Raw genomic sequence first — 23,165 nt, forward strand, 5'->3', positions numbered from 1 at the left:
CCACAGGAAAATGACTCGTGGGACACAGGAACCACAACACAGCAGAGCTGTACTCAGGTGTCTTTCATTCCCTCTGCACTGGGGCCAAGTTTTGCTTTGTGAAGGTCTTAGGGTACAGACAGGAGCAGAGGCTACCCCTGGGAGGAGGGCAACTGTTGGCCTTATCAAAGGTGTGGGTCCCAACATCACAGTTGGGACACTGGGGACCCAGTGACATGGGCAGGATGGCCAGAGCAATGGGAAGCTCCAAGTAGACACACATGTATCTATGTGCACATGCATTTACACACGTATGGCCATTTCAAACATGCAACCCTTCACCCTTGAGTGGCTAGCATCTTGAACAGTTTCCAGTTGCCGTTCAGAGTTCAGGTCACAGATAACTTGGGACCATCATCATCATTTGGGACTGGGTGCTCACACATTCTCACTGCTTCTAGGAACCAGGTCCTTTCAGTCCTGAAGCTCCTGGGGTGGGGGTGGGGGAGACGAGGACCCCAGCACTGTGACCAATTTTGGCAGGCTTTGCTGCTGGGAGAACCCTCTTAACATTACTAACCCTTTCCTAGTATGTCCAAACCCCACATGCAGAGAGGTATTTAATACGCCATTCCTGCAACATCATAAGCCTCATCAAAGAACTACTCATTTGGGGCTTATCAGAGAAGTTATACTGCAAAGGGGGAAACGAAAGAAAAAAAGGGGGGTAAGAGTTTTGATACAGTAGAAATGAACAGAAGATTAAGGCATCTCACGTTGTCTCCTTTAAAAAAAGTTACATGTCACAGTAAGTGGCCCCTGATGGGATTATCCCCAGGGACCCTGGGCTGGAGGAGGCAGAGCCAGGGCCGGTAGCCCCATCCTCCACCCATGGCGGTCGGGTTTGTACTGAATTCATGAGGCCCACTTAACAGCTCAGAGGCCAGTAGAAGTCTAGCCAGGCAAGGTGAGTAGAGGTGGTTCCTGAGCACAGTGATGAGCGAGGTTCTAATGGGCTGGGGTTGAGGGCCAACCTGCCCAGCACAGTTCAGCTTGGGCCCATGAGTCACAGATCCATTCAACCCCAGCTGGGGTGTGACAATCCTGGCACACCCCTCCAGTGCAGAGGTGACTCTCGCCTGGACACCTGATCCCGAGTTACTGCATAGAACTGAGGTCTGTTTGCCCATGGAAGTGGCCAGCCCAGGTGCTCCTTCTTGAAGGATTTGGAAAATCTGGCCCATGTCATTGAACAGAGAGGGCTAACAGCTCAGGGTAGTATAAGACAAGTATTTATTTGCCAGGCACACAGAAAAATGTGAGAAATAGAAATGTTTGCATACTCTTGATTTTTTGGTGTAAAAACACCCCCCATGTCAATTTCCCTCCTTTCCCCCAAATCCCTGGATCTTGGAATGAAAGCCACCCTTCCCTGCCCTCCCCTCCTTCAGCCCGTCTAAATTATGCACTCAAAACAAAAATCAATGAGAAATACAGGGTTTTACACAACAAAAAATTAGAATGTTGCAAAACTAGGTCTTCTACCGCGGGTCAAAATGTTGCTAAACATGGATATTCACACATGAGAGAGGGGGTTAAATGAGCCTTTATTAGAATGTTGTAGCAGTGTGTTTTGAAGAAGGCGGCCCTACAAAATAAGGATTTTAAATTAAGTCCCTAACTGCATGGATAGGAAAACTAGGGCTGGGGCTGAAGTGGGGAGCAGCGTACCCCATCTCCACATCGACAAACACGTGTGTGTGCACACAGGACGCCCTTGCACCTGCACGGAGATGGCCCCTGCACAGCACACTCACGACAGCTTCTGCCTATCCTCATGGAACCGATTTTTAAGGAGTGGGAGAAACCAAAATGAAACACAACTAAGAGCAGACCTGATCCTTTGTATAAGACATTTCTGTAGACTCGAAAAAGGGTTAAAAACAAAAACAAAAAAACAGTCTGAAGGCGACCCTGGCAGCATGGCCCTGTTTTAAGGGAAGGTTCTAAACTAGACCCAAACGGAAACCCTGAAGTCTTGGAGGGGCAGGGGCACCTCCCCACCAGACACACCTGACAGGAGTATAGGCCAGGGCAGCTTAGGATGGTGTCCATCAAAATAAGAAGGAAAAGAAAAGGAAAAATTTAATAAAATAAAACCACAACAACAAAAAAACACAATAGCCCGCCCCTCCAACTTCCCACTCAGGCTCTGGATGTTGCTGCCAATTCTCTGCTCCCTCCTCTACTGGCGGTGCGTGGCTTCTGGGATCCCAGGCTCTCTGGCTGGGGTCTGGGTTGCAGTTTGTTCTTCTGCTAAGTGTGGGAGGTCCGGGCTCTCCGGGATGAGCAGCAGCAGAGGCCTTCCGCTAGAGTGAGGGCTGGGCAGTCAGTGGCCCACCCTCTGGGGTGTGGGGGCCGTGCTCGGCAGGGACCCCTGGGTCTGCACGGTTTACTTTAAACTCCATCATCATGAGGTGATTAAAAAAAAATCTGTCAACCTAAAGATTGCCATGAAGGAAGGCAGTCAAAGATTGGGAGGCTAAGATGGGGAAAAGCAAAAACAAAACAGAACGCTCCGCTCGACTTCAGAAGCCCCGGGCGCCGGTCTTGCCGAGCGTGTCACAGTGTCCAGGGTGAGCCGTCCGTGCACCCTGCTGGGGGGGGGGGTGTGGAATGGGGGGAGAGGGGGCTGAAAGGAAGGGCCGGAAGCAGAACCAGCCCCCGAGGTCCACTTTTCTGCTGGTGTTGGGCAAACTAAAGGCAAAGAAAGGAAAAAAGCCCAAGGGAAAGGTCCCTCAGTGATAATCCTCGTCCACCTGTAAAGCAGCCCCTCAGCTGCGACGAGACTTTGCAGCCAAGAACGGAGCTCTTGCTTCCGCAGCGCAGCCGGCACTCGCTCACTCGTTTCTCAGGGAGTATGAGGTCTTCCCGAGTGGAGGGTGGCAGGGCCAGGTGGGAGGGAGGAGGGAGCCTGTTCTCCACTGGGCCCGGCTCGCACTATTTCCACGTGGCTGACTGGGGGATGGAGCGTGGCGGGATCATGTCCAGGAGGTACTCCCGCTGGCGGTCCACAGCTGAGGAGGTCTTGTGCACTGCCAAGCTCGGGCTGACAAACGCAAGGGCCCCGCCTGCAAAAGAACAGAATGACAGGGTTTTTAATGGTATGGTAATATTCTCTCATGAAAACATTAAGAGGGAACGGGATGGTGACAGAGCATGATGCCTCTGCAGGGCACTCAGTTACACACAAGGAACACAGCAGTGAAGAGGCAGAATGGGGAAAAAGCCTCGAAGTATAGCTTTTGTTCTCCTGGGATAGAAACACCATTCTCTTCTTTTTGTATTCTCCAAATTTCCCCAATGAGCAAGCATCTCTTTTACAAGTGGAAAATAAACAAATGACCCCCCAATCTCCGACACACACAGATATTTGGCTGGCCTGGGGGTAAGGACTGCCTTGTCCCCTGCCCCCATCACTGTGTTACCCCAAGAGTAATTTGGTGGAGGTTACTACATTTTGTGGAACAAGTGTTCTGAGGTCAAATGCAGTAGGGAAACCTCTCTACATACTAAAGAGAAACCTGACTGGGTCCTGCCCAGAAACCAAGGGTAACCTGGAGTGCTGGTAGAACTCTTTTGGGAAATACTGCTTTTAAGCTACTACACATTTACCTCTAGTCCTACTGCTGAACATAGCAACTACTTATTCCTTCATATTCCTTTTTTTTCATATTCCCTTTCAAAGATTACCTTAAACGCGCGATTTTCACATGTCTGCTACCACTATGTACACATGCACACACCTGCATCTGATTTTGTATACTTCCAAATTTCCCATAAAAGGAATTTTCAAACAGCTATGAATTCTTGGCTGCATCTTACACATGCTGCACAAAAGCCTCTCTGCCTGCTTATGTTTACAAATGCTCTCTAGGCTACTCAGATTCTTTTGCAACCAGACAAATGTACTCCCTCTCCTGAGCTCCACCCGGTGGAAGGCTCTGATTCTTGGCCACATTTCTAACTCTATGGTCAGCTGCACACACAGCTGACTCCCGTGTTTTGTTTGCAGAGCCAGTCTGGCTTTCCCAGTTCTCCCTAGGGAGAGGACTCTCATGATGTCACCTCCTTTTTTTCTACAGGGATACAGCAAACTTGGGTGGGGGGCAGGGAGGGGCACTGGCTCCCATAGTGAAAGTGCTCACCTGTCTCCTTCTCTCAGCCCTTTGTGCCTACCTTTCACTTTCCTGTTTTTGATAGAAACAAATATTTAAATATCACCTTAATGCTGGCACATAAATAATTAAAAACAGGGAAAGTGGTGTGGGCATCGACCCAGGGATGATGGGACTGTGACAGACTAGGGAATGCTCACCCGATGGTATCCCCCCTCTGAGTTGTTCCTCAAATGTGGTTTTTCTCAGAATCCTCTGCCACCCACCCTAGTTAAAATCTTAGCCCCTGCCTCAGGGATCTTTCCCCTATCTACCTTTCCACCGTCTTGTTCCCTGGTTTACACTTTGCACCACCTGACCTAAGTCAGAGGGTGGGAAGTGTCCCACAGAGCAGGGAATGAACACTATCTGGTTGAACAAGAAATTAAGTTAGTGCACCAGAAAAAGGTACAACATAACAGCAAAACAGGTGTTCCCTATGGCAGGAAGGGGTGGGGGAACCAGAATTGGCAAGTAAGTGTCTGTGCTGATAGATGTCCACTGGATGGTGTGTACGTGTGTGTGTGTGTGTGTGAGAGAGAGAGAGAGAGAGAGAGAGAAACAGAGACAGAGACAGAGAGACAGACACACAGAGAGAGACTACACCTAAACTGGGTTTGCCCAACATTTTGGGTCAAGAGCTAAGAGTATAGGTATAGAGTGTACAAAGGATGGAAATGAGTATCTACCCAAGGCTACCACTTGTTCGGAGTATCCTATTTGGTGAACAGAGATCAAGCTGAAGAGTCAAGAGCAGCTGCTCTCAGGGAACAGGTCTGGGGTTTCAGGGCTCTATGCACCATTTCTCTTCACTTGTATGTGTGCAAGTCCTAGACAAAAGCAAGGAAGGGATGGACCTCACCGTGTGGGGGTGGCTCACCTGTACTCAGGGGTGCCTTCTTCCAGTTGGTGGAGGCGCTGCCCTTGCCGGCGCTCACAGCTCTCTCGGAATGTCTGCCGGTCCTGCTGACAAGGGCTGTGGCTGAGGCTGCATTCTGCAGTTTGGGTGACTGGCTGAACGTGTGCAGGACACCACGGGGCGTTGTGGCCGAGCCCCGGGACAGCTGGCTGGAGGCCTACAGTGGAGAGAGGGTGTGATGGCTCATGTGGGGAAGGGGGTGACAGAGGGCAAGACGCTCAGCGCAGCCTCTCCGTGCTCTGGCTGACCTCTTCCCACCCACACAGGGTCCCTAAAGTCCAAAATCAGGAGACCAGGTAAGTTACACCAAGGGGGGAGGGGAAGGAGGGAGGGAGAGAGAGAGAGACAGATAGACACAGGCAGCGTGACAGTCGGCGACTGACGTGGTCACGGTCTGGGGCGTGAGGGCTGGTTGGTGGTGCGGTGCAGGGGCTCCCGGCACCGCAGTTCTGACCTGTAGCACAGCCCCGTTACTCCAGTCGCGGGCCTCTCCTGAGCGGAACGCCAACTTACGCCGGGGTTTTATGACCTATACAAACGGGGGGGAGGAGGGGGTTGAAATCGAGGTCAGCACCATCCACAGCCGGCCTAGGGTGACCTAGAGTGACCAAAGGGCAGCAGCTGTGGCCACACGAGGCCTAGTCCCCACAGGACGGGCCGTTTCCCGAGGGCAGTACAGCCCCTCACTATATAAGGATCTTGAGAAGATGTGTTTATTAGTGAATTACAAATGACTTCCGAGGACACAAAAAATTGCCAACGGGGTGCTTTGGGTCTACAGGGGGTGGGAAAGCAAAGCATTAAAAAAACCAGCCAAAAAACTTGATTTCAAACTTGCTTCTCTCCTTAATTTAGCTAGAACATTTCTTCCAAAGGCCCCTTTTGCATCTCAATGTGGCTTTCAGAAAAGTCCTTTTAGACAAGAAGTACTTGTCAGCCGGAACACTGCACGTGAAAGCTACAAAATCTAAAGAAACTGCAAATTAGTATTTTCACCACCAAAGGCCACCATTAAATGCAATTTAGACACACAGTTAATAACCAGGCAGAGGACTGCCCAGTGTGGGACAGAACGTCAGAACATCTTGCTTGCTAGCAACAACTCCCTGCCAAGGGAACAAGGCCCCTCTCCTAGAAGGTGAGGCCGCCCAGCCCACGTTCCCAGGCCGCAGGGCCGCAGCTTTGGCTCCCCAAGGACTCTCACCTGCTTTAGCGCGGGGTGTGGGGCGGCGGCAGGCTCAGCCTTGGCCTGTGCGGGGGCGGCACCCTGTTGCAGGAGGCGCTGCTCAATCTCCTGCTCTTGCTGCAGAGCCTTCACAAAAGCAGCCTTCAGCCGGCTCGTGTGCTCTACCTTGAGTGCCTTCTTCTGGTTGGATGCCATGCAGTTCTCGCACATGATGGCACCACCCTTTTCCTCCCGCCAACGGCATGTGAAGTCCGTCTTGCACTGCGCACACATGTAGGGCTCCCGGGACAGAACAGCAGCAGCCGACATCCTGCCCGCTGCAGGGAGAGGTAGGTGGGCTCACGTCACAGGAACAGGATGCGAGTCAGAGCCCCTATCATCCCAGGACAGGATGAGGACATGTGACCGATCTGGAGCATTGCCCTGGACTATATGACCCAGCTGGCATCAGGAAGCCAAATTCTAAGACATTGTTTGGCACACACATATTGGCGCCAACTGTGTGTGGACATTAGGCCAGCCTTGGGCTTTGGGGAAGGTTTGCTGATAGAAGGTAAGTTAAGCAGCTCTGGAAAATGCCACGGATTAGGTGCACTGGGTACCAACTCTCAAGAACCTTAGTGCTCTCTAGCGAGCCTGGGCTTCTCAGTTGGCTAGGTGTGTGCCTTCAGCTCAGGTCATGATCCCAGGGTCCTGGGATCAAGCCCCAGGTCGGCCTCCCTGCTGAGCAGGGGAGTCTCCTTCTCCCTCTGCAGCCCCCTTTGTGCTCTTTCTCAAATAAATAAATAAAATCTTAAAAAGAACAAAAGTCTCTCAGATTGTCTCCTCCTGACTCTCTTTCCTACCCTCCCACACCTCCTCACAGTGAAGAGGAGGTAACCTTCCAGGTCCCACCTCACTGTGACAGGCATCCTTGCTAGTGGGCAAGTCAACTAAGGACTAAATTATCCAGCAAGTGCTCCTGCTGACAAGTGTCATACCCAGTGTCTTGTGCATACAAAGGTGTTTGATTCTCACAATAACCTCCTAACAGGGCACCCCACCCTGTTATCTTGAGGAGGAAACCAAGGCTGAGGAGATGAAGTGACTTGCAGAGTCACATGGCAGTCGTGGCAGGGCCAGGACTCACATGTGCTGCCCAGATGAGGGCACACAACTGCTCTGGGTCCTTGGCCCCCTTGTCTGAGAAATGGGAACACTACATCCCCTCAGTTGGCCACAGGAAGGGTGACTGGGGAAGCCAAGTAAAGTACATGCTCAGGCATGGGATCAATATTCTTTTCGTCACTGAAAGTGAAGTAAGGAGGGGGAGCCTGGGCGGCTCCGTCAGTTAAGGGTCTGACTCTTGATTTCAGCTCAGGTCATGATCTCGGGGTTGTCAGATTGAGCCCTGCATTGGGCTCCACACTCAGGGCGGAGTCTGCTTGTCCCTCTCCCTCTACTCCTCCTCCCGCTCGCTCATTCTCACACCCCTTCTCTAAAATAAATAAATAAATAAAATCTTTAAAAGAAAAAAAAATGCACTTTTTGCATTTTGTAACTATCTTTTTTGTGTCTAGAGTACTCAAGGATTTAACTTCCTCTTAATATCAGAGACACTGCTGCCAAGAGACCCTTGGCCTCTCTCTCCAGCCCCGGGCCTGCCCAAGCTGCCCCTGAATGCTGAGAGGCTGGCTGTACAGGATCAGACTGGGGGAGCCCCTCACCCCAGGCCCCCAGCTCCGGGCCCTCACCTACAGCTAACATGCTCTGGTGAAAAGAGCACATCACCTTCCAAACGTCCAACCCTAGAAGACATAGTACCTCTTTCTAGGCAGCTGTAGTAGGCATGACCAACATCAGAGTGGAGACACTGGTACGAGGCTGGACTTAGTCACCCAGCCTGGGGCTCTAGGAGGTATCAAGGGACACCTCAAAAGGGGCTCAGAGCTTCCTCCCACAGTTAGATCCTGTTCTGGGCAATACGAGAGGGATACTGACTCCTGATAGAAACAGGCTGATTGGGAAGAGCAGATGCCCAGGGCACCCAGGTACAGATGGGTGGGCATTGTGTCCTGACTTGGGCCTCCCACCACCCACCCATCCTGCACTGGCCTCATGGCAGCTCTTTTGCCAATATCACTCCATCATAAAGATGACACCAAAAGGATCCAGGCACATCCAAGCCATGTGAGAGCTCGCACCCTTCCCTCCTGGGCCTGGCCCCCTGACAAGTGGAAGCCACCATGGCCAATTTTACAGAGGCCAGTGTTGGCCCTATGTGGTCTCCCACTCTCAGCCTGACTCATGGTCAGTCCTTGATATGGCCCTGTGGTTGGGGAGTATTTTAAGAGCAATGGGGTTGGATGGGTGGGTGGGTGGGGTACAGTAAGGAAGCTATAAAGTAAAGTTGAGGTGACCGGCTGGGCATCCTCTGCCCTGGGTCTGGCCCCCAACCAGGTATGGAGGGCTCTACCTCTAAGAGGCATTGGATACAACATCCAAGGATATGATATATACTCTGTGATATACTGACTAAAGAGGGGGAAGAGAGCACTCCCTCCAACACCCTGACATCAAGCAGGCAGAGGGTGCTTTTCCTCTGTACCGGCCCCATTGCTGTCACTCCCAAGTCTGTGCTGGTAAGAGCAGCCCTGGGAGGGGTTGGCATGTACCAAGGGACAATTCAAGGTATGTGATCTGAAGCCTACCAGGCCCTCCCTTGCCCTGGACCAGTTACAGCTCCACCTCCTCCTCAGCTCTGAGCATCTGCTGAGATCATGCAGGGAGAGGATTCAGGCTGGCTGCCCAAATAGTATCACCACAAACTTAATCTCAGAGCAGAAACATCTTCAAATCGTCTGGTGGAGGTCCCTCAACCTGGCCTCCCACCTCCATTTCCAATGTTACTTTTGATCGCAACCCTATATATGCCCTTTTTATCCCTAAAACCTCCTAACATGCAAGTGGTGCTTTCCAAACTGTTTCCAAGGAGGATAAAGTGAGTCTGGCCCAGGCATGGGTGTCCCTTTCCTACCTTCAGGGCTCAGAGTACTCAAGGCTCTGGGAAGTTCTAGCTGGAGAGACCCATCTGGAAGCAAAGCCTGTCAGCCTCCTGCAAACGTTCCTTCTCATCCCTCTCTGCCTGCCCCAGTGTTATAGAACAGCACCCCCCTCAGATCATGTGTGCAGGGCCTTGGGCTTCCCCAGGGCCCAGCTCTCAGAAGAGGCCCCAACAAGAGAAGAAAGGTGACTGTGATATGTTTAAGAAGTTATCTAAGGTGATAGATGGGGACCAACTTAATAACCTATAAAATTGTTAAATAAATGTATAAATGATACTATATCATACACCTGAAACTAATGTAACAACATATGGCAACTATACTTCAATAATAAGTATTTTAAAAAACGTAAAAACTAATGGGGTACCTGGGTGGCTCAGTTGCTTAAGTGTTAAGTGTACAACTCTTGATTCTGGTTCAGATCATGATCTCAGGATCATGAGACTGAGCCCGGTGTTGGGCTATGCTGGGAGCATTAAGTCTGCTTAAGATCTGCCCCCTCCTGCCCATCCCCCCCACCCCGCCCCTTCTCGCAAACGCTTGTGCTCTCAATGAATGAATGTAAAAACTAAAACAAATAAGCAAAAAGTTAAGCCTCACAGAAAGCAGGAGGACTAATAACAAAAGGTCATCCATAAGATGCTCCACCCCAGACAGCTCTCAGCATGCAGCAGGCATTGAAAATAACCTATGTAAGAGAAACTTCAGTGGCAAGAGATGAAAATGGCCCCAAGGCACTCACCTTGGGTCTCTAGCAGGTTCTGCACCACTTCCTCCAGGCCGACCAGGTAGATGAATTCGTTGTTGGCAGCGCTGGGTAGGAAGTTCATCTCCGGGGCAGGGGGCTTGGGAGGGGGGATTTCAAGCAGCGTCTTCTCCAGCTGTTTGCGCAGCGCAAGCTTGGCAGCTGCCTGACGGCTAGCTGGAGAATCAGCAGAAGTGACCACAGAGGCCACGCTGGTGGGGGTGGAGTTGGCCTGAGCAGAGGTGGCTGTCGTCCCTTTCAGCGACGCTGGGGAAGGCTTTTGGGAAATAACAACCTGGTTAGGGTGCTGGGGGTGCCTGATCCCACAGCCCAGGATGGCACTGTTGGCTGCCCTAATGAGTCTTTAAGGTAGTAACTCCGAGATGCCAGACATCAGTAAGCCAACAGGCAAAGCAGCATTAAACTCATCACCGTATGAAATGACCAATCTTATAAAACATACTTGTTGAGGTTTAGCTGATATCCAACAAGTATACACATTTACAATCTGTATTCTGTGTTTTGCCACATGAGGACACCTACGAAGCCATAGCCATTACCACGACCAGGGCAATGGGCAACACCGCTCAGGCAACCTGGCCACTGTCCCAACACTATGGCCTAGCAGCCTTCCTCCCAGCACAGGTCTAGACGGCTGCCTTCTTCACAGGGTATGACAGCGGATCACTACAGCACTGGTGGCATTTCCTTCATGAGCACCTTTGTATGTGGTTGTCTGGAGACTCTAACGTTTAACTTCCTTCATGTGTCCTCATTGGGGTTATAGGGAAGAAGAGCTTTTGGACCAACTCCTGTCCCGCCCCTTCCCCCCTCTTGATTTTTGGTGTTCCTATACTACTTTCTTGTCTTCATCTGGACCCCAGTGGCCAATGCTCCGTTGTCTCCTTGTTCTAGCTCACCCAGCCCCCAACCCTGTCAAGTACTTTTCCCCAAACCCAGAGCTGATCACACCAGTGCCCTTTTGTGGGGTTGAGGGCCCTTCTGAAAATCTAAGGAAAGCAGCATACGCCACCCCTGGGAAAACACACACACACCTGACAACTTGCACACAACACATTATAGGACTCAGGGAGCCCAGAATGGTTTCCTAGGACCCTCAACCTCACAGAGGGTCTCCAGAGCCGAACAGGCCTCCCAACATAGAGGACACCAGCCATCACAGTACCTCAGCCTGGCCTGACTTTAGAGAAGGCAGGGATGCTGCTCAGAACTCTGCTGGTCAGGCTCTTATCTGAGGGAGGCAGACAAAGATGCACCACGCCAGAGGAGGAAGAGAAGCTAATACACCCATCAGCAAAAGCCCCTGCAGACCCAATAATTTTATCTGTCAATAAAGCTCTTGCTTCTAGCCTGCCCACTCACCCTGGTCCCATCTTCCTGGCTTTGCTGGGTGGGAACAGACCCACCCCATCTCAGAGGCTCTGTACAGAGGTGAAAGGACTCGTGGCTAAGAATAGATGTGCTGGTGCTGTGAGGACATTTGCAGACATGCTCCCCTCATGTGCTCATGCAGACAGGGAGGAGGGTGGGGAAAGCTCTGGTGCCCCTCCACCATCCCAGCCATCTCCAGGCCTCATCCATCCCCCAAAACATGCTGGGTCCCACACGCCACCTGAAGCCTCCCCCCAATCCTTCAGCTCAGGTCTGCACCTCTCCCCTTCTCAATACCTATCCACCTCTGCTAGACCATAGTTCTTAACATAGTGGACTCTAGCCCATGACTTTTATACTGCGACAGGCCCGGAGGAGCTCCAGTCCAAACCCCCATGCGGCATCTAAGGCCTTGCCTGGCTCTGAGGGAGCAGGCAGGTCACACCATACCACTCTGGAGACCTGACTATGCCGTAGGACTGGGCACCCTTGATGTGTGTGTGGGTAGGGGGTGGGGTTAGGTTAGGTCAGCATAGCCCTCACCTGTGGGATGTTGACAAGCAGACTGGTGTTGGGGACGTTGGCGACGCGGATGAGGCCCTGCTGGATGATCCTCTGTCCCTGAATTTGCACACTGGGCACAGATGCCCGGGGGGCCAAGAGGAGCGGCGGTGGCCCCGTGCTGGAATGTTGTCTGATGTTGTGGATTTGCTGTGGGGTGGGACAGAGGACAAGATGATGAGAGGGATGGGGCGCCTGGGTGGCTCAGTTGGTTAAGCATCCAACTCTTGATTTCGGCTCAGGTGCCCCCCACCACGTTGGGCTTTACACTGGGCATGGAGCTTTAGGATTCTCTCTCTCTCTCCATCTGTCCCCCCACTGCACTCTCTCTCAAAAACAAACAAAAAAACAAAACAAAAGCCCAAAAAACGAACAGTTTTTTTAAGGCTGAATAACATTCCACTGTATGGATACCTCCCCACATACACTCTCTCTCTTCCCTTCTAAAAAAAATTATTAAAAAATGAAATAAAATAAATAAAAAGATGATGAGAGGAACAATGGAGGGAGGGAAGGGGTGGGCCCCATAATCCCCAACCTGATGACCAGGAAGGGTTCTTTGTGAGGTAGCTGGTTGGAGTAGCCTAGACACATTCTTACACCCCACAAGCATACCCTGCTCACCTGAGCCCCCCTGACGAGTGGGGGCATGACGACCTGTGAGCTCGCCTGTGGTCCCAGCTTCGAGGACACCTGCTGCCCGCCGCGGACCAGGGGTGGTGGGATGACACTGCCAGGCATTCTTGTTGAAGAGGTCTGTCAACAGCACCAAACCCCAGATTTTATATGGCTTTTTTTTTTTTTTTTTTTTAAACAAACAGGTTTGCTGTTTTGTAAAGTACACACTTGTTGGCGGGGGGGAGGGCATTAAAATGTCTATTTACTCTAAGCACAAAAGAACAAAGAACATGGATAACAACCACAGCCGTGCAGACTGGACTCATTCAGGAGTGAACTGCACCAACAAGGCAGGACATTCTCACCCACACGACCCCCACCACAGCAGAAGTCCAGCTAACCCGGGCTGGGTGTCACTTTCTTGCTGGTCTGAGCTGAGGGCACAGGCCTGTTTGAGGGAAGGTGGGCCCTGTTCAGACCTTAGTCTTGTGTCTGGGAGTGGGAACTCTGCCCATCTCACCCTGTGGGTAGGAGGTCCTGCTGGGTCCCACAAACTTGGGAGTGTCGAAATGAAAGGAACCTGGCCTGCCTAAATCTTGGTCCTCTCTCCGATTTTGCTAGGAGCAGTCATAGGAGGAGACCTCTCAGCACTGGCATGATTTGTTCATGATGTCAACAGTGGCCTAAGTTTGGGCCTCACTCCAATCTAATCATACGGAATGGGCAGCCCTTCACAGGAACTGGATCAGGACTGCTCAGGAGCCTAACGCAGAGGGAACACTGACCTGAAGGGATGGCTTGCCAGAAGGAATGTTCTGGGTGCCCCGCACAAGCGGGGGAGGGGTGGTCACGGCATTCCCAGCAGAGCCTGTGGGCTGTAAGAGAGCAGGACATGTGAGAGATGAGGGAGTCGTCAGCCCCACTCCCCTCACACAGAGTAAGATTGGTTTTCTTCCTCTTCCAAAGGCATCAGGCTCTAAGGTTCTGCTTCCCGCCTGCTAAAGTCTGTAGCAGGAATTGACTTGCTTGAAATGGGCATAGGAGAGACTTTCCAGCACCCCTTACCCCTGGGGATGCTTGACATCACATTATGGTTCAAGAGCAGGTTTTGCCTTCCAGGGGATGTGAAGAGCCAGGGATGATGACTGAGGCAAAGGACCCCAGGCCTGAACAGATTAATCCCAACCTTGGTGACAAACACCAAGTCCAGGCACTTCTTAAAGTAATATATTCCACTAGGTAAGGGACAGGGACAGACTTGGTTCACTCTACTGAGTCTTAAACAACTGGAAAGGAAACAAGTAATAGGCAGACTCTGTCCACTAGCAGATTAATAGATGCCAGGCCATGTCCACTTATTGACATATGTTCAAGTGAAAGCTCGAGCAAAGCCCTAAGTGAGACCAATGAGTATCCTCCTGTCCTGCTCCCTTAAGGGCACTTGTGTTCTATATACTCTGTCAGCTCATACTGCCCAAGACACATTTACTTCCTGGTTTACTGAAATAGTGGTTAAAGTAAAAGGAAGGGTAGCTTTAAAAAACCCAACAAAACAAACCAGACCTTGGCCGACACAGTAACCTGCATTTAGAAGCAGCAAAAGGAGCCTCAGACACCAAGGGAGATAGGGGGAGGAGCCCCAGGACAGAGACTCTGGGGCCTGGGCAGCACTGTGGCATGCCCCTGCAGCATTAGGGAATCTGTCCACAAACCATGGTAGCCCCTGATGGCCAGCATGGCCCACCCACAGAATAGGAGGCCTCTCTGTAAATGGGTTTGGGAAAGAGCTCTTAACCCAGAACTTCCAGCAGCTTCTAAGACATCTGTTCTCTGTTTTCTTGATGCTTCCAACCTACAAGGAGTTTTACATACTCAGATCGAGAATATTCTAAACCAAAATGCACTGTAATATCCTTACTCTGACTTCCTTTTCGCAAAATCTGTAATTCAAATTTCCATTTCAGACCTTGACCCTTATGCCCCTGAGGAAACTTGTCTGCCTGTGACCAGATGCTCCTGTTCCTGGCACTGAGGTGGGCCAAGGTACTGAGATTGGATTTCCGTCCCGTTTTAACTGGCTCCTGCTGACTCTTGAGGAGAGAATGGACACACACACACCTTCTGGGCGGTAGTTTCCTTTTGTATTTGACTCTGCCGCAACTTTTTTAATAAAACGAGTTTTGCTTCTTCTAATCGTAACTCTTCTTTCAGTTGCTTAATCATCCTTTCTCGTTCTTCAGGACTGCTTTTCTGCAAGGGCAAGAGAAGAAGGGTTGAAGGGGAGAGCCACAGCCGGGGAGCACAGGCCCCATCATCACCAACGCCACTGGGGGATATTGTCGGGCAGGGTCATCCCCCAACATGGGGACAAGGCTCACCATGAGGGCCTCGGTACTGGTCTCCTTCAAGGCCTCCTTCGTCAGCCCATTCACCCTTGGGCTTGCAGGCTGCTCATTGTCAGAGAGCACAATCACATCAGGAGAGGGGGCTCTCCTCTCAGACTTCATGTCACTGTGGAGCAGGGAAAGCAGGTTGTTACCAGAGTGCCTGGACGCTCTGCCAGACACCGTTCCCCAGGGCCTGGCACCCATACACCACAGATCCCAGATTTAGACACAGTCACAGCAAGGAGGTGGAAAGCATGGCTGCCCCACTCACTCTCCGCAGCCTCTCTCTTTGGGCGTTCTCCCTACCATACACCCAAACTGACTTCTCTCACTGTACTCACCAAGAGGCACCCAAACCCACAGCTAGGCCCCTAGCCAGGACTATTCTTGGTGCCCACCTCTGTGTACCCAGGGCTGAGGATACCTGTGTTCAAGTGTGATATGGCCATTTTGGAAACACCGCAGCTCCCTTCTCTACCATGTGGCTCAGTGTCCAATAAAAATGCTCAGCTTGAGGGGCGCCTGGGTGGCCTAGATGGTTAAGTGCCGACTCTTGACCTCAGCTCAGGTCGTGATCTCGGGGTGATGAGATCGAGCCCTGTGTAGGGCTCCATGCTCAGTGCGGAGCCTGCTGGAGATCCTCTCCCTTTGCCCCCTCACCGATTGCACAGTCACACGTGTGTGTGCGTGCGCTCTCTCTCAAAATAAACAAAATCTCAAAACAACAACAACAACAACAACCAGGATCCTGGGGCTGAGGCAGGGTCTTTCTAGGCCCCTTGTCAGGGCTCCTGTGGTGTGACAGCATGATGCTGAGCTACTATGTCGCTGACCCCACATACAAGGTCCCAGAGACAGTGCTTTGCCCCCAGCCAAGCAGCTCTTTGCTGAGGGCCCAATGTAAACTTTCCCTTAAGACCTGGCCTCCACTTGTGTTGAAGAATTAGTATCCTTTTCATCAGTAGGAAAACCAGCAGAGGACCAAACAAACCCACTAGGTGGCACTGTGACCCAGTGAACAAACTCAATAAAGTTAACTGGGAGAAACAGCTCTAGTTGTCCCACTCCTCCTACTAGACCCCAGCAAAGCAAGGACGGAGAGAGTTATGGATGGAGAACTAGTTTTAATAGCCCACTCAACTGCCTTTTCCATTCCTGGAATGAGCTCTGTCTTTAGGGAAGGATGGGCACAAAGGACCAAATGCTGAGGGTTCATGTGTGCCCCTGGAACTTTCCCCCCAACCAGGGCTCTTCCATCCCTCCTAAAGAGCCACATGGTGGCTACACCTCAATACTCCTAACCTTGATTTAACCAGTGCAGCTGTTGGCCGAACTATCACAAGAGATCAGGGGAGTGGACGAAAAGGTGCCATTTCAAGATATACAGTCTCCTCACTGGGGTGATTAATTTACACTCTCAAGTCCAGAAACTAGCTGGCTATTTATAAAGTAACCCAGAATGTCACATTCAGGCCTCACCAAACCAAAGACCAATGCAATTTGGGAACCACCACTCATTCTGTATGTCTCCCTGCTAACTGCCCACTCTGCCCAAGATCAACTTTCAAGGTGACCTCAGGGCTCCAACTATCCAGGTTCTCTGGATGCAGACACAGATATTGAGGGGTAGTGCAAGGCCCCAGCACACGAGCTGTAGCCACTGGTCCCAGCCCAGGTGAGCTCCCAGGTGGCTGCATGCAGACAGAGCAGCAGCCCAGGCAGAACCATGTCTAGAACTGCAGACTGCAGGCATATCCTGAGCAAGAGTGCGCGGAGACAATGGTGATCACTTTTTGTCATCTTACTGAGAGGCATGCACTTTTTCTGAAGGTTTGAGAGGTCTAACAAAACTCAAATCTGCCTGAGGGAAGAGGGCAAGCTGAGGGACCGAGACCATCTGGAGGCTGAAGCTTCCTGAGATGGCTACTCTGACCACAGCACTCCCAGGTCTCATCTTGGCCTGAGAGTAATCAATAACTCATCCAAAAGATGACGTCACCCCCACCCCCATCAATGATCACTCAGCATCCCAGCAGCCAGCAGGGAGTGAACTTCCTGTATGCTAATCAGCCACCAAAAAGTCACGTGACAAAGGCATTTCCCTCCTTTGTCATGTGACCCTTTAACTGTGCCTTCCAACATGAAAACCATGGCAACAGCCAGTTCTAACTGGTTTGTGACACACAGCCTTCATTTTGAGAAGTGAGGTAGGGTTCAGGTGCTGTCAGAAAATGGAGGCACCCAGCTTACCCTGGGGCTGCCCAGCTGCAGGCACTTCCTATGTGGCGCCAGAGCCACAAGAACTGTTGGTGTATTACAGGGGCCAGGGCCACCTCTTCCAAACACAGAGAAGCCACCAGCCCCCCTAGTTACCCACATGGAAAACTTTCCTAAGCTCAATTTTTAAAGTAAAGGTGCTTCAAAAGTCTTCTCAGTACTTTCATGGGGAGTTCTTTTAATTCAAGAGAAAGAACACCCCATGTGACACAGGCTAGAAATTACTATGGGCATTCTTTAAAAAAAAAATTGTTCTAAATCATAAAACCATTTAGGCAGAAGGACAAAAGCAGAGGAAATCTAGCCCAACATGCCAGGGGGATGGCACTGTGGTCAGGTACACTGCTTTCCTGCTTCAGTCCACGGTGGGCACGTGTGCGCCAAGTTTATTTGGAAGCTACATGATTTCAAGGCAAATCCAGTAAGCCCATCCTGCCCATCTTGGGAACTCTTGCGTAAAATATTATGATCAAAAGAGATTTTATGTGACCTATGAAAATCCCTGGAAACAGACCATGCTTTTATCAACAAAAACGGTCTCATCACCTCCTCCCCTGTATGCCAGCCCTGGCTAAACACAAAAGTTCTGTCACTTGCTTGGAACTTTCATCAAGTTTCCTAGAGGGAAGGCAGAGATTATATCATCTTAACTCAATGACAGATCCCATGTTCACAGCACCAGGCTACCATCCCAACTGCTCACCAACCAGCAGTGTGTGCAAAGTTAAAATTTAGTGTCCTCCCAGCCCATTCCAGGGGAAACGGCCTCATCAAGAGAACAGAGAAACCGTCGTTCTTGGCAGCTGTAACCTTTGCTGTTCTCTGAAAGGGCTTGCCTGATGTATGGGAAAGGGACACTTCGTCCACACTTGTTCATTCACTCACTCACTTGTATTTGCTGAAAACCTACTAAGAAAGCAGGTGAAAAAAAAAAAAAAAAGAAAGAAAGCAGGTGCTGTGCCAAGCAGTAGGAGTAGGGATAAATCCCTGGATAAAAGGCAGTTCTGTTCTCAGGATCCATCAGGAGGGACAGACCCCCCAAACCAGAAGGGGAGGGGCAAGTAAGGGCATATCCACAGGTGGGAATGGACCACCACTTGCCTTGGCTCACTGAACAGCAGGGAAAGCTTTATTTTACTGGAGCTCGAAGAAATGCAGCATCTTGCTACCCCAAAGACCTGCTCCATCAAACACTGCATTTCACAAGATCCCCAAGATTCTTTTTTTTTTTTTTTTTTTTTAAGATTTTATTTATTTATTTGAGAAAGAGCACAAGCAGTGGGGAAGGGCAGAGGGAGAAGCAGACTCTCCCCTGAACAGGGAGCCCAATGTGAGGCCTGACCCCAGGATCCCGAGAGATCACGACCCGAGCCGAAGGCAGATGTTCAACCGACCGAGCCACCCCAGCACCCAATCCCCAAGATTCTTGCACACGGTAGGGAAGCTACAGAGGACTGTAGGCCCAATGAGGCCTCAGGACAACAAATTCCACCTCAGGGCCAGCCTGAGGAGACTGGTATGGCCAGCCACAACCATTCCCTGCCAGAACCCTCTCTCTTCCCCTTATCTGTTGGGCCTGGCTGGGTGGGGAAAGACAGGTAACTACTTACTAGCAGTGTTTAAGGGTGGGGGGGGGGACACTGCTAGACCAATCACCAGCCTCACCCATTCCTGCAAACACTCACCTTGGCTCCACCAGACCCTCCCCCAGTGTGTTCCTCCACTGGAGCCCATTCACACCCCCCAGGCCAAGCCGATCAACTGGCTTTTCCAGCTCCCAGCCCCTGTACCCCAGGCTCCTACTCACAGATACATCCTGCCTGGGTTCCTCCTGCCTTCACTACGGGTCCCTCCATAGAATTTCCCTCCACCACACTCCCAAGGCCCTATTGTGAGCCCCAACTCACACTTCAAGACACAACTTTAAAACCATGTGCCTTCAGAAAGGTCCTTGGCTGGCCCAGTCCTGACACGCTGGCCCTGGGAGCATGATCAGCACTCCCCTAGTGCACTCATGGGGAATACCCCCCACAGCATGCATGCCTGAGGAAGCCTTCTTAGCTGTGCCCAGTACTGTCCATCATGGGGGTGGGAGTTCAGGGCAGAATTCTGGGGTTCCACTGAAGGCAGCACAGGCATGAGCAGAGGCTTCCCTACCAGCAACCAGCTTATTCACCCTCACTCTAGCAAACTAGTCCGAGGAAAGTACCTTCACCTTTCTATTGGGTAAACCCACCACCCCACAGCCTCCCAGGGTGACACTGTCATTGCCTGTTTGTCAGGCAGGTTCCCCCACCCAAGCTGGGGCTGGACAAGAGGGGCCCAGCCCTGATGTGACACCACAGCCCCAGGAAAGGGGATGATGCCACCCACCTCCCCAGAGCCAGATGGGCAGGAATTTTTCCCTGGTGCCACACTGGCTGGGAAAGGGGGACAGGCCACAGGGCCCCCTCCAAAGCCTGTGGCCATGCTCACGAAAGCTCACATAAATAAGGCACTATGAACCAAGACTGCACACTGGGAGCTTCCCCCACAAAGCCATCTGAAATTCACTTGGTTCTGTCTCTTGTAAGTGAAGAGCCCACGGCAAGACATTCCCCTCTTTGTGCCTCCTATACCAGGATAGGAATTCCTGCCCTGCTGCCACCTCAGGATTGCTGGTATGACCTCAGTGCTGAGGAGGCTTGGACAACCTAGGAGACCATCAGGGAGATTCAGGCCCCACTCTTTCCTAAAACAGTAAAGAGATGCTTGCCATGAATGCAAGCTTGGCACAGAGCAGAGAACTGGCCACTGTGGGTTAATATTTTAATATTCTCAAACCCAAGGAGGGCAGGAATGTATCTGTTTTATGAACTGCTCTGTCCCAGCAGCTGAAGCAGGACCTGGCACAGTGGGTGCTCAGGCAACATGGCTGGTGGACATACCCACCTCTTCCTTTTCCTAAGCACCTGGTTCCAGGATGGGGTCTGTGAGTTCATGAGGAATCCAGTGATGACTGTAGAGACTGACTGATCACCTTGCACATGTGGTCAGCTTTTTCCACGTGCACAGATGCCACATTGCTAAAGGATGTACAAATTCACTTAAAAGGATTTCTGAAGGGGCACCTGGGTGGCTCAGTCAGTTAAGCACCTGACTCTTGATTTCACCTCAGATCATGATTTCAGGATCATGAGACTGAGCCCTGCGTCGGGCTGTGCTGAGCATGGAGCCTGCTTAAAATTCTCTCTCTCCTTCTGCCCTTCTCTGACCCCCACTTGCTCGGGCACTCTCTCTCTCTTAAAAAAAGGATTTCTAGGGCTCCTTGGGTGGTTTAGTCGTTAAGCGTCTGCCTTTGGCTCAGGTCATGATCCCGGGGTCCTGGGATCGAGCCTGCATCGGGGCCCCTGCTCCGTGGGCAGCCTGCTTCTCCCTCTCCCACTCCCCCTGCTTGTGTTCCCTCTCTCACTGTGTCTGTCTCTGTCAAATAAATAAAATCTTTAAAAAAAGGGGGGGGGGGATTTCTACATTCTGTGTCATTACGTCTGTCTTTTCAAGCAGTAGGTCCTTGAAGTGCAACTCCTAACCTGTGAGTCAGGACTTTGGTGGATGTTAAGAAGGAGCCCTAATACAGTCGACAAAATCATGTACAGAAGACCACCACATTACACCCTGATGAGACCGCCATACCTCTCCATGTTCACACATCCATTCAGTCCTGTCCTCAGAACCTGGGCTGGTTTTATGGCTCACTCTGTGAACTACAGGAATGCAGAGGAAGCAATGCTACAAGCTTTTGAGGCAAGGTCACAGAAGCCTTGCAGTTTCCGCTTGAGCCCTGAGAATGCATGCTCTGGTGGGGTCTCACACTGTGTTGAGGATGTCAAGTTAGCTGTATGGAAAAAAGGTCAAAGACACACAGAGATGGGCCTAGCCATCCTACATGAGTGACAAAGCCACTGGGAACATCCAGCCTGGCTGAAAAAGGACTGCAAGGATGAGAGTCTAAGAAGCAGCGCCCAGCTAGGACCATCCGACCAGCAGACAGGACAGACAATGCTACACCAATACATCATCACTTTAAACCACTAAGTTAGCAGGGCTGACAGCCCAGCTCTGCCCCCAGGGAACTATCCTACACCACTGTAACTCCGTATCTCTCAGGCTGTCCCCAGCAAGGAGACCCACTCTAGAAATTACCCTGGGACAAAGCAGAGAGAAAGAATGTGGGAAAGAAACAGTTTACCCAAGCAACCACCCCAGCTGAACCTTGTAGCCCCCCAAAAGGACCAGCAGTTCTCGGTGCATGAGGGATGGCCATGGCAAATGCAGACTTGAGAGGATACAGAAGCACAGTTCCAGAAAGGCCCGAGACCAGAGCTGCTCAAAAAAGAAAGGAAGTGAACAGAGGGTCCCACAGGAGAGGAGGGGGCCATCTGTGTGTCTAGGAGCCACCACAGCCTCAAGCATTACACTGAGTGGTGTGAATCAAAGCCAGAAAGCAATTCTGCATGCTTTTAATCTAATGAGCATCCCCATTCCAGAAACACTTCCAGAAAAGCCCTACAAGAGAGAAAGATGGTTACCACAACTTCCCAGGTTAGTTCTACCACCTGGGAACATCTCACTGGCCCCCGCACATACCCCTGGGATCTTTCATGGCCATCTGGACATGAGAGCTGCTCACTAGGACCCCTCACTACCACCCCCTCCTTTCCCAAGGGGAGCCGTCACTAAGAGACACTGGGTGTGATTAGAAAGGGAGCTCTGCTGCACACAGACACAGGCTGTGCCCCAAAGCTGAAGACTTGCCTGCCCCAGGGGATGGTAGGCACGGACGGGTGCCTGGTCCTCTCCCCAAACCTCCAGGGCCCTGGAGCCCACCTGCTTCCTGCCTGCTTCAGCCCCTCTTCAACTCCCTGGACTCCCTTCTTGGCATCCATTACCACCTCTCCCAGCCCTGTAACTTGACACTCTGTTGGCTGGGATGTCAAGAGAAAAGCCCAGAGCCTGCTTTGTAGGGGCTGGGAAGTCAGAACACATTTTGCTTCTTGGCCACAGAGGCCATGGAGGTGAGCAGCTGGGGATGAGATTTTTGAAACCCAGCCGTCATTCTTCTTGGAGACTTCAGGTCCAACTATCACTCTGGGAATCCATTATGGCATACCCTGCCACAGCTACCACTGAACATCTCAGATGAGAAGGAGCTCCTGTGGCCAGACTCTGGCCCTGAGAGCCCATCCCCCCTCCAGGGCCCCCAGCACAGAAGAGGGCAGTCCCAAGGCACATGGCCAGAGCAGAAGAGCGCTGTGCTGTCAGCAAGGCCAGGAAGCATTCAGCCTGTCCTGCTGGGGCTCCTTCTAGGAACACAGGAGCCCCCTCGAAGTCACAGCCTGTCCAGGGAGGCCCAGAGGACTTCACTCCAACTTGAACAACAGGGGCCAGTTTCAGAAGCATGCAGAGTCATCAAAGGCTGTAGAGACAAGGTGAGGATGGGTGAAATAGAGCACTCCCTGGGCCAGAAAAATTAGCTGTGACCCCACATAAAGGCCCCAACACCAAATGGCAATGGGGCAGCCTTTAGGGCCAGTATCCACCCAAGGAGGTCACAGCAGCTTAACCCTGCCAGCAGCCAACATGTCCAGCTAGGATCCAATAACACCAGAAAGGCTAAATCCAATTCAGTATGCTCTGCTTAGAAATTTGGAAAGGGGCACTTGTTACAAATGACCACAATCATAGAACTGAAAGGCTGATGTACCTTGGGTTTGGAAAAAAATCACCCAAGATAAATCACCAAAAAACCACCAAGATGCACACTTCTGTGTAATCCCCCCAATTAACTGATCATCACTTCA

General features: G+C 51.4%; 1 protein-coding gene across 5 annotated transcripts in view; it reads right to left on the reverse strand.

The window, feature by feature from the left end:
• Positions 1–1,567: 1,567 nt before the first annotated feature.
• GATAD2A (GATA zinc finger domain containing 2A) overlaps positions 1,568–23,165 on the reverse strand; it is a 103,721-nt gene continuing 82,123 nt past the window's right edge. For 4 of the 5 annotated variants that reach the window (XM_045862633.3, XM_045862634.3, XM_045862632.3 and 1 more), the window contains 10 exons: positions 15,040–15,172; positions 14,780–14,911; positions 13,447–13,536; positions 12,668–12,799; positions 12,026–12,193; positions 10,088–10,367; positions 6,320–6,618; positions 5,570–5,644; positions 5,077–5,272; positions 1,568–3,110 (listed from right to left, as the gene is read on the reverse strand). In XM_045862633.3, coding sequence (XP_045718589.1) covers positions 2,980–3,110; positions 5,077–5,272; positions 5,570–5,644; positions 6,320–6,618; positions 10,088–10,367; positions 12,026–12,193; positions 12,668–12,799; positions 13,447–13,536; positions 14,780–14,911; positions 15,040–15,172 — 1,636 coding nt within the window. In that variant the 3' untranslated portion in view covers positions 1,568–2,979. The remainder of the gene's footprint in view (positions 3,111–5,076; positions 5,273–5,569; positions 5,645–6,319; positions 6,619–10,087; positions 10,368–12,025; positions 12,194–12,667; positions 12,800–13,446; positions 13,537–14,779; positions 14,912–15,039; positions 15,173–23,165) is intronic. The other variant, XM_045862635.3, reaches the window with a different exon arrangement.

Source organism: Mirounga angustirostris, unplaced genomic scaffold (assembly GCF_029215605.1).
Source record: "Mirounga angustirostris isolate CCGP_5_RB_7025 unplaced genomic scaffold, mMirAng1.0.hap1 SCAF_1, whole genome shotgun sequence".
In the NCBI taxonomy this organism is placed as follows: domain Eukaryota; kingdom Metazoa; phylum Chordata; class Mammalia; order Carnivora; family Phocidae; genus Mirounga; species Mirounga angustirostris.